Source organism: Microtus ochrogaster, chromosome 15 (assembly GCF_000317375.1).
Source record: "Microtus ochrogaster isolate Prairie Vole_2 chromosome 15, MicOch1.0, whole genome shotgun sequence".
NCBI lineage: Eukaryota > Metazoa > Chordata > Mammalia > Rodentia > Cricetidae > Microtus > Microtus ochrogaster.
Window position 1 is genome coordinate 25,925,758 of NC_022017.1, and position 11,412 is coordinate 25,937,169.

At 50.3% G+C, this 11,412-nt stretch overlaps 1 protein-coding gene across 2 annotated transcripts in view; it reads right to left on the bottom strand.

Annotated features, from left to right (window-relative positions):
• The window catches only part of Fbln1 (fibulin 1), a 73,031-nt gene that overhangs the window by 20,324 nt on the left and 41,295 nt on the right, over positions 1-11,412 (bottom strand). The window contains exons 15-16 of one of the 2 annotated variants that reach the window (XM_005354400.3): positions 3,372-3,514; positions 922-1,053 (exon numbers count right to left, since the gene is read on the bottom strand). In XM_005354400.3, the coding sequence (XP_005354457.1) occupies positions 922-1,053; positions 3,372-3,514 (275 nt within the window). Of the gene's footprint in view, positions 1-921; positions 1,054-3,371; positions 3,515-10,301; positions 10,741-11,412 lie in introns of those variants that run through there. The other variant, XM_005354402.3, reaches the window with a different exon arrangement.

The window sequence follows — 11,412 nt, forward strand, 5'->3', positions numbered from 1 at the left end:
GTATTTTACTTTAAAACATTCAGAGTATAAATCTAATTCAGAAATGGTAGATGTGACTGTTTTCACTCTCTACGAATAAAAACTACTTAAAATCAGATGTGCTACCGTGACAAAGGTCACAGGGCGGAGTGAGTCTAAAGGGCTTTCCAGGTGAGCAGGTTGAAGTTAAGGCGCATAGATAGCAACAGGAACCACAGCCTCCTCTACAGAGTGAGCGTGGCCTCCTGGTTTCCTTCACATCTCCCCTCCGGGAGTTCGCCGGCAACTGTCCCAGTGTCACTTCCTTGTCACCAAACCCAGGTGCCACCAACACAGATGGGTCCTTCAGAGACACTGGTCATGCTGGGAGCAAGAACAGCAGGCTCCACAACGAAAGGCTGGGCAGTGGTGGCCAGGGTTCCTACCCGATGACACGGGGGGAGGGGGTGGCAAGTGGCTCGAAACTGCATGCTAAGTCAAGGTAGTCCCATGCTAGACTAGATTGGGAGGAGGGTCCTCCGAAGTCCAGTTTGCATGTCTTCTCACAGCACCATGGGAATAGCAGACAGACAGACAGACCAGCTCCCAATGACCAGGGCATGCTGACTGGCCCTGGCATACTCAAAAAATTAAAAAAAAAACCCTTTGAAATTCAATTCTGAGATGCAGGATCTACTTAATCTACCCATTTTGTAAGTGGGGAGACTGAGGCCAACAAGGTTTACAGTAGAGTCAGTGGCATGTCCAGGGTGGATTCCCAGAAGACTTTAGTGCTGAGCTTCTTAGACTAGAGTAGGTGGCTGCTGGCTAGAACCTGGAGGCCAGGCAGAATTGGACTTGGGAAGGGGATGCTGATGGGAGTAGAGAGGGTGCAGAAAGGTCGTCCCTGTCCAGATTGCATGGCCTCAGCCAGTGTTTTGGGCTCTGCGGAGGGGCACTCACCCACAGTCATGCTGTCCTCGTGGCGTTTGATAATATCAAAGGAGTCCCGCAGGTTCCCTTCTGTGATATCAAAGATGATGTCGGCCTGGTTGGCAGGGTACAGCGGTGTTACAGCCCTCAGAAAGATGATCTCTGCAGCAAGTAAGAGGGTGGCATGGGATGGTGGTAGTGCTGGTCCATCCCTTCCCTCCCCAGAGACTTGTCCCCACCCCTAACGTGATGAGGGGTCATTCCTAAGGTGATGTTACTGAAATCACCGACCCTCTGAGTGGAAGGCTAGAGAGTGCTGACCATCACGCCATAGCCTAGCTTTGTTCTATCAGTGGGGAAACTGATGCCTTGAGACAGAAAAAAAAAATGACATTTTGTTTTTATCTGCCCTGAGGTCATGGCGCCAGTCAGCAGTGTGGGCTCATCTGGGTAGTGGTGTCTGAGCCATGTTCCAGAGACCCTCACTGTGAAGCAACCCAAGCTGCCTTAGCCTTGGAGCCACCGCTCAGATGCCAGCCTGGCTCAGGAAAATCTTGGGGAGGTTTCCCTGTCTATAGAAAAGAAGCCAGCTGATGTCTACGGAGGGTCCTGTTAGCGCTCTCCATTCCCTGAACCCACAACATTACCAGGTGTTTTGGTTGCACGCATGTGGGTAACCAACTCCTACGTCAGTACAGGGTAGAAGAGCACCATAAAAACGTTTTTTTTTGCCTGGCGATGGTGGCGCACGCCTTTAATCCCAGCACTCGGGAGGCAGAGGCAGGTGGATCTCTGTGAGTTCGAGACCAGCCTGGTCTACAGAGCTAGTTCCAGGACAGGCTCCAAAGCCACAGAGAAACCCCGTCTCGAAAAACCAAAAAAAAAATGGTTTTTTAAAATTTATTTATTTATTTATTAAAGATTTCTGTCTCTTCCCCGCTACCGCCTCCCATTTCCCTCCCCCTCCCCCAACCAAGTCCCCCTCCCTTGTCAGCCCAAAGAGCAATCAGGATTCCCTGCCCTGTGGGAAGTCCAAGGACCACCCACCTCCATCCAGGTCTAGTAAGGTGAGCATCCAAACTGCCTAGGCTCCCACAAAGCCAGTACGTGCAGTAGGATCAAAAACCCATTGCCATTGTTCTTGAGTTCTCAGTAGTCCTCATTGTCTGCTATGTTCAGAGAGTCCGGTTTAAAAAAAAATGGCTGCTGAAGACTTGGGAAAGAAAAATGTGTGGAGTTTTTTTTAAAAAAAATAATTATTTAAATTTATTTTATGTACATTGGTGTGAAGGTGTCAGATCCCCTAGAACTGGAGTTATAGACTGTTGTAAATGGCCACGTGGGTGCTGAGAATGAACCCAGGTCTTTGGGAAGACCAGCCAGTGCTTTTAACCACTGAGCCATCTCTCTAGCCCCGTGTGTAGGTTTGTGGAAACCCCACTTTCCACAAGGCAGACATCAGCTGTGATGACTTCTCTGGAAGAATGAGCCAATGGGAAGGAAGTAGGGGATGTGAATTTCCCCCCAGGACATCGCTGGCCTTGTTGGGTCTCCTACGTCTTCCTCACTACTGCTGCCTAGTGATCCTGTGTGACTCTATCAGTGCTGGCCCAGGGGTCACTCTAGATGACTCGGTCACACATTTTCCTGGAGAGGGAAGGCCTTTCTTAAGAATGTTCTCAGAGTCTGGCACACAAGCTCACTGGGGGGCCGCTAACAGACTTAGTCAACGGTGAGTCAGGGAGGAAAACTCCATGCATAAGAAAGAAGAAGGTGACTGGGGACCAGAGAAGCCCACAGCTACACACACACCCCGGTGTGTGACAGGAAGAGTGGTTCACCTAGGAGCGTGCAGCCCAGGTCTGACTCAAAAATGTGAGGGCGGCTGCCATGTCCGTGGAGAACCAGGAAGGACACAGTTGTCGTTACTCCTGGGGTCATTGTTTCCTGTCCGGCTACTCTATCCATCTGCCCCATTCTCCAGGAAGTTTTGACACACCAACCTCACCTATTAGGACCTCTCAGAGGTTCTCTGAGCCTTGGGGTGAAAAGCCTCAGCTTCGGGTCTACCCTCCTGCTCATTCTTCCAAACCCATCGGAGTGTCCTGGTCCTCAATGCCCACACTACCCCACTCACCTCCAGCCCTTGCCAGTTGAGATCTGTGGGCAAGTTCCTGCTTTCCTCCTCCCACTCTGGCCAATCACCTCTAATCCTCTTCCCTCAGGAAGCTCTCCTCAACCCCCCAGTGCCCAGCCTCAAATCAACACTGAATGCTATTTACAGAACGAGTGTCACCCACTAGAAGGACTGCCTACGAGAGAGAGGGAAAGGCTGTGCAGCCGAGGAACCCTGGTGGGAAAGGCGTGCATCGCCACCTCCACCTCATCCTACAAGGAAGGGCTCCTGCAGGCCAGGCCCTCTGCTCCATCAGAAGGAGGTTCTGAAGCAGGTCCCAGGACCTCCATCTTGGTCTACTCACCCTCGGGACGGCTGAACTCTCGGAAGGTGGGGAGCGAGATGACTGTGTGGGAGACGGTGTGCACAGGGTCTCGCATGCAGGCCTCATCGGTGGGGCGGCAGGACTTGATGCAGCGGACAGTGTCTGTCTTCTCTTGGCGGAAACTGCAGGGAAACAGCCCAGGGAAGTTGATGGCAAAGCTAGGACCACAGCTCTCATGGGGACAAGGAGTCTGGGACAAGTAATGGGTGGCCCAGAGGCAGGACCAGACTGTGGTGTATGGATTTATGCATGGTCCTTCGTATGAAATGCAGACATGATTTGGCCTAGCTGCTAACGTGCATGGCTTGGAATTTGCCAATAGCACCAAGTGGGCATCAGTCTACCACTGAAGAACATGTTCACTTCTCAGTATTGAGTAGCTAAGGGTACCAGGTGCCATGGACGCCAAAGTGAACAAGGGTGTCAGGGTCCTTCATCCTGAAAACCAACATCTGGGTAGCTAGCAGGGTTTGGGGTGGGGTATACAAACTGCAGATCTCACTGTCCATCACAGATAATTTGAATCCATATCCCCAAGTGATGGGAAGGAAAAGGCTAGCATTTACTGTAATCCCCCGTGGAAGGCTCTGTGCTAGACTGTTCTTAAGGACTTCACCAAGAAATAAAACACAAGGTTGGAGAGATGGCTCGTCGGTTAGGAGCACTGTTTGCTCTTTCAGACAATCCACAAGGCAGCTGGTCACAGTCATCTATAACACCAGACCCAAGGGATTCAACACACTCTTCTATATGTAAAATTCAATTAAAACTTATAAAAAAAAAAGGTGGCCAGTGTCGGGGAACAACACCCAAAGTTGTCTTCTGCCTCCGCAAGACACATGTGTGCACATGTGTGCACAGACATACATATCCATGAAATAATGAAATAAAAACAGATATGAACACAATACAAACAAAGGTCAAGTTCAATGAGTTATTATTGCAAACATTTTTATAAGTATCAGCTATACCAGGGGGTTGAGGCAGAAGGATTATAAGTTCAAGGCCAGTCTGACCTATAGAGTGAGACCCTTTCTCAAAAAAACAAACACAAAAAAAACTATTCATATAAAGAAACCATGGCCAACTGCCTGAGGCCACCTCGTGTAAACCAGACTAATATCAGCCCTCCTTTACCCTATAGCTAACCTAACCTGGGTGCACAGCAGGCCCCTGCTAGGTTTCATTACAGCTCCTTCCCACAGTGTATATTTCTAGCCAATCATGTGATGATGGCACAGGAAGAGCTGGAGGGTTATTAGTATAAACCGAGGCATGCTGAAGTGGGCAAGCAAGTCACTGAAGGCTGTACACAGCCATTCCCCTCCAGGAAAAAGGTGCCCCACTTCTGGTGGAGCAGAGCGTGGGGAAGACATACGTGGGAAATAACAGACACCTACTATAAGCCACCTAGCTCACGGGCCTCTGCTAACGGAAACTAGTAAATGGACTCTGACCCTGATGCTTTTCGGTTGGTCGTCTACATGAGGAACTCACTTTCCTGGCATTTTAAAGTTGGTACACTCCGTAGCCACATAACTGACCTCCTGGAGCCCCCTAGTCTGCTGCCTCTGAGGTCCCCTCTCTGACATGCCTCGACACAGCCTGGGACCTTCCTCTTCAGCAGTGTCTGCGGCCACCGTCAATTCTCTATTCTGTTTCCACAAGCTCTCCCTAGAGAGAGACCCGGCCACTAAGAAAAGCTTTGGCAGCTCAGACCCTAGGCTCCAGCCTAATCCAGCCCCATCGTGGGTTCCCACACATCTTGCCCACTGAGGTGGGGAGCGAGAGGCAGCCCTCAGGTACTCTGAGCTCCAATTAACCTACCGCTTTTTCCAGGGGTGTCCAGGGGCTATTCGGGATTCCCCAGTATTTTCTCAGTCATTTTCCACAGATACCACCCACATGCAGAGGCCCTGACTTATATTTGGGGAGTGCATGGAGATGTCTTGTTACTTTGTTTCGTGGTGAGTATTTTCCATGAATTTTTAATCTTCCTGCCCAATCTTTCTGAGTGTTTTGGGGGTAGGATCCAGAGAACTTCAAAAACTCGGCCTGCATCTCTCAGATGGCCCGTTCTGTACATACTTCTGTGTTTTAAATTTTTCCTGCCTTTTTATTTTATGGTTGTTTTGCGTGCATGTATGTATGTCCGCTGCATGCAAGCTGTGGCTAAGGAGGTCATAAGGGGACGTCAGATCCTCTGGGACTAGAGTTACAGCTGGTTGTGAGCTGCCACACAGAGGCTCTGGAAGTGCGACCAGTGTTCTTAACCCTGAGCCATCTCTCCAGCCTCTACTGCTGTGCTCTGTCCCACTGTGCAGTGCCTCCTCCTTTTGCTGACACAGTATCTTGCTCTCACTCTTGGGAACTGTGGAATGGGGACAAACCTTTAGAGCCAGCCAATTCCAGGAATGTTCCTTCTTCCTCTTAGGTGGTACAACTCAAGACAGACCCTAGACCAGGCTATAAGCCCCAGTGCTGGTCCAGGTAGACACCAGCAGTAGGGTTTGGGGCAATTTGCCTAAACTGTGTGATTCTGTATCCTGCTCACCAAGTAGGGAAATGAATAGAGTTTGATTCCCACAGCTGCAGTGAGATTGAACAAGTAAATTATCTTAATTGGAAGTAAGGCCTTGGGAAAGCATTGGGCCCACTGTGAGTACCATGCATCCTCACAATACCGACAAATTATCTTTTCTCCTTGGGTACTTGATTTACCACATTGACAAAGTGAGATAATCATAAGTCTTAGAGACATAGTTGCTTCTTCTATTAGTAACCATAGATATATTCAAATCCAAAGAGCCCTAATCTCCCACTTAAACCAAGAACCAAAGGAGTCTTTGACTACCTCCCACCGGAAAGGCAACGCTCACAGCCCACCAGCTAGATACAGACATAGCTTCATAAGCCACTTCATAGACCCTTCAGAGCATCCGCAAGGTGGCCCTGGATGCTCTGAGAGGAGGCAAGCAAAGCCAGGGGCAGAGTCTGTGTACAGGAAGCAGGAGGCAGAAGACGCAGAGGCCCGCTCTTGTTTTTCCTGCATCATCTGGTCTCTCAGCAGCAAGAGTTGAGAACAATGCTCTACATCCGAGAGAAGCTTTTCAGAAGTGGGGGTGAGCCGGTGAGATGGCTCAATAAGAGTGCCTGCTGCTCTTCCCGGGGACCTGAGCTCAGTAACCCGAACCCACGTTGGGCAGCTTAAGACCACATGTCACTCCATCTTCGGGGGAACCCACTGACTTCTTCTGGCCTCTTGTGTACCCATGCATCCCTCTCTCTCTCTCTCTCTCTCTCTCTCTCTCTCTCTCACACACACACACACACACACACACACACACACACACACATGCACACACACTAAAAACTGTCTTAAAAATAAAGAGGTGGGGACACCCCAAAGGAGCTCAAACAGAGGTAGTGACACACTTGAAGACACTGTGGAGGGGACTGTGGAAAGCCATGGAAGGTTGGTAGATAGCCTGAGATCCCTGTAACACCCACCCAGTCTTCAAAATCCTGTGCCCATGAGAACAAAAGTGCCCCTTTGCCTGAATAATCTGGGCCATGATGACTGCCAGACTAAGACCTTCAGACCCTCCATTCCAACAAGAATAAGAATAAACCTTGAAAATGCTATCCATCTATCAATCCACCCATCCATCCATCCATCCATCCATCCATCCATCCATCCATCCATCCATCCACCCATTCTCCCACCCACCCATCCTATCAAGTTTCCCACTTATTTACTGAGTGGCTTCTTCAGGCCAAAAAGCCCAAACTAACTACAAACACTACCACTTCATTCAAAAGTCCCAATCTAGCAGGTGCAAAAAAAAAAGTTGTCAACTTTAAGATACAAGGGTAAATGCTCCAAGGAAGGATGCCTGGGGCCAGAGAGTGTTAATCAAAAAAGGCTTCACCGAGAACATTATTTTTGAGCTAAGTATGTAAGAAGGAAGGTAGTTGGCAGAAAGGAGGCAAAGCTCAGGCTGAGGTCAGGAGCCAACATATTTAAGGAATGGAAAGGAGTGGCAAGCTGCCCTATGGCCCAGGATACAAGCAAAGGGCACGAGTCAGGGAGGGGGAGCTGCAGCTGAGAGGGTAGGCTAGGACCGATCACACTGGGAACAGAAACCCTTCAAGGGTTTAGACTTCATGATCTAGAAAAAGAGATCCAGAGAGAGGGTTCCAAGGAGGAACTGGACAATAAGACTAGCTCTTCAGAGCCCTCTGATGTGGCTTGGTACATACCCTGGGAGACAGGCAGCTCGAAGGCAACCCAGGACCCACATATCAGAGCAAGGTCTGAGTGATGGAGGGGGAAGTACACAGAGGACTTGATAGAAAGGTTCAGGTCAGGTGGCAAGGCAGCTACTGCCCCTGTACAAGGCAGATGTCAGTGCACACTGTCTTCCCCTCCATCCATGGGGAGCAAACCCCAGCCCTTTACAAGTGACAGGGGGCCCTGAGGGTCCTTCAGAGTCCTTCACTCCTGACCACTCTTCTTCAGGTCTGCGCAGAGACAGCACCAGCAGTCAGATCCACTGAAAGACTAAAAACCTAAGCCAGTGTGGTGGTTTGAATGAACACAGCCGCCATAAGCTCACAGGGAGGGGCACTATGAGGAAGTGTGGCCTTGTTGGAGTAGGTGTGGTCTTGTGGGAGGAAGGGTGTCACTGGGGCGGGCTTTGAGGTTTCAGAAACTCAAGCCAGGCCCAGTGCCACTCTCTTCCTGCTGCCTGCCATTCAGATGTAGAATTCTCAGCTACCTCTCAAGCATCATGCCTGTCTGCATGCCACCACGCTTCCCACCATGATAATAACAGACTAAACCTCTGAACTGTAAGCCAGGTAAGCCAGCCCCAATTAAATTCCTTTGTAAGAGTTGCTGTGATCATGGTGTCTCTTCACGGCAACAGACACCCTAAGTGAGCCAGTATTGGCGGAATCACCATTTTCTCAATAGACACAGAGTAACTGGTGTGTATTGGGCACCTTGCCAGGAGACCAAGACAGTCACCGAATGAGACAGACCCAGTGCCTGCCTTTGTAGAATCTCTTAGATGGCGAGGAAGACAAATTCGGAGAACAGAAGCAAACATTTCAGGCTGTTATAAGCACCATAAGGATAATGTTGTAAGCAAGGAGGGAACACAACCTGTGGTGTTAGGCAAAGCTCCTATAACAGTGAGGATATGGTGTGCGTGTCCCCCAAGGCTTCACATGTTAACATTTAATCCGTATTGAGGTATTAGGAGAGAGGGCACTCTCTCCAGCTACAACACCTAGAGACGGGGCCTGAGGAGGGTGGCTGGGATTACAGTCCTTACAGTGGAGCCCCATACATCCTGGAGGCGTCAGAAGACAAGACACAGATGTTGATACGTGCTCCATCTCTGCACGTGATACCCTGAGACCCAAGAGGGCTCTACCAGCACAAAGGGCCATCATCAAATGGAGTCTCTTGACCTTGGTGTTCCATAGCTAGACGCCAAGTAAGAAGCTCAACAAACATCTTTTCTTCAGGAAGTTACCCAGCCTCCGGTAGTTTGTTATCATAATAAAAAAAAAATAGACTAATGCAGCTGAAGAGGAAAGCCCACTTAAACTGAGGTTTACCCAGCTTTCAGGCTAAGGGTATAAAATTCCATTTTGGCTTAAGGGAAGTGAGCAAGGGGAGAGTAATCTGAGGTCAGGATGGATTGTCACCCTAAGATGAAGCTGTACCCACCCTTGAAAATCCCACAGAGGAGCGATTGCTTGGTGACTAAGAGCACTGGCTGCTTTTTCAGAGGACCTAGGTTTAGTTCCGAGCACATCCATGGAGATTCACAATGTCTGCAACTCTAACTCCAGGGGATCTGGCATGCTCTTCTGACCTCCACCAGGCATGCATTCAATGCCCGCACATCCATGCGGATAAAACACACACATTTTTTTTTAAAGAATAGAATAAAAGCCACAACTACATGCAATGGATGCCATGAAGGATCTTAGGCAAATTCCTCGACAGGCTCCAGTTTCTGAGCAGAGAATGAACTGTGAGGCGTGCTGAGTGGATGCCAGGAGACCTGCAGAGGGGGGCTTGGCTGGAATCAAGATGGAGAAGATACAGGCAGAAGGATCAGGACTCACAGTGGAGGTCCTGTGATGGGATAGAATAGGCAGAGCTGTGGGGCTGGGGCACATATATCACCTGTGTGATCGTGGGCAAATCATACAGCCTCTCTGAGTATCCACAAAGACAACACAGACAGAAATATACACAAAATATCTGGTAGACACTTTATGGTTCCCAGCCAGCATCACAACAGTGATGCCTCCTCTTGGCACAGCACTGGGGTTCAGGAAAGGCCAATGAGTTCATTTATAATTTACCCAGAAGCTTCATCCAAAATGTACCAACTGTGTTTACTGTTTTCCCAGACCAGAAGGTTAAATATACACCCAGCCTTGGTGATCCTAGAAAGAGACCCAGTGGCCTGAAGGCCTACTTCCTCAGGCTAGCTTGGCCACACAGGTTAAGTTCTAAGAGCCAAGTCCTTTCCTTTCTTGGGGGCTCGTTCTGTATCTAAAAGATGAAGGAGGAGGAGCTGAGGTATCTCTGGGGGTGAGGGTCCTTTCTCAGCCATCAGTGCTACCTGTTGGGGTAACACCACAGGGAGAGTCAGTCCAGAGGTGTGCTTGGCTCAGCCTCATTCCTCCCTTGCCTGGGATGTCTGGGAGTCCAATGATGGGCTCTATTGCTGGGGTTCTCGGCTACCCAGACCTTTTGAAAGGTATTCCCGGGTCACCTGTTAGGGAACCAATTCTGGAAGAGGCTCAGTTTACCCCAGGAGAGAAAAAGCACAGAGATCCCTGTCCACGCCCAATAAAACCAAGGCACGAGAGGCATGCTTTATGGGACGGCCGCTGGGACTTTATTAGAACTCCAAGGGCAGGAAAGCGACAGCAGGGGGTGGCCAGAGCCCAAGCAAGCACTCAGAGCTCTGCAGACACAAAGATATAAAGCTTGGCCACAAAGGAGCTGACTGTGCCGTGGCGATAGAGATCCATCTTGACGGTCAGGAGCAAGTCCCTGGGCTCGGGGATGGGCTTGGTGAGGGCCACCACCCCACTGTGGTGGCTCACCTTCCGAGTGGTGAAAAAGCCCTCCTCATTGCCGGCGGTGATGGCCAGCTGCATGCTGTCCCCAGGGACAGCACTGGAAGGGCCCATGCGGAAAACCACTGCGGGCACTTGGATGTTGGTGGGGAAAGAGAGGTGGTAGTAGGTTATTCTCAGAGGCAGCCTGGGGCACTCCTGGTTCTCATGGCAAGGCAAGCGCTCACAGCGGCTGAAAGACAAGTGGACAGAGAGACAGGAAGAGGGTTAGCGCCACCTCAGCAAGCAGAGAAACAACAGAGTGTGGGCAAGCGCGGCTCGCTGGGCGGGACCTCCTGCTACCCCTCTGGCCAACACAGCCAGCACAAAGAGCACCCTCACTCACCTGGGGGAGGTGCTGTAGACCTCCAGGCCATAGACTCGGGTACCAGCCTCTTCCAACACCCTCTGGGGGCACTGGGGGCTGAGGTCAAGCCATACCCAGCATGAGATGTGTCCCCTTCTCAAGGCAGAGAACCACCCTGGGTGCACTCGGCAAGGGCCTCACCCAGACAGTGGCCAAGGGCATGAAGAACTCCTGGGTGGATTGAGAGACTACCCAGAGAGCATTATGGCCATTGGCATTTATTGGATGTGGGGCTAATCCTCATATATCCACTAGTGTCATCACTACCAGTGTTTAAGATGGTGGCCTGAGAGCCATTTGCCAGATGAGGAAACAGGTTCAGAGAAAGCCACGGAGTGAGGGAAGAGGCCAAGTCTATGCTCAGGGATGAGATCAGCTCCCCAGTCCTTGTCATTCAGCTTTAGACACCTGCTCCAGTTCATCCACAGAGACAGAGAGGGGCTCAGAATGGATATGTGACAGCTGCTAATATCCTGTGACAAGACTGAACTTCCTGTG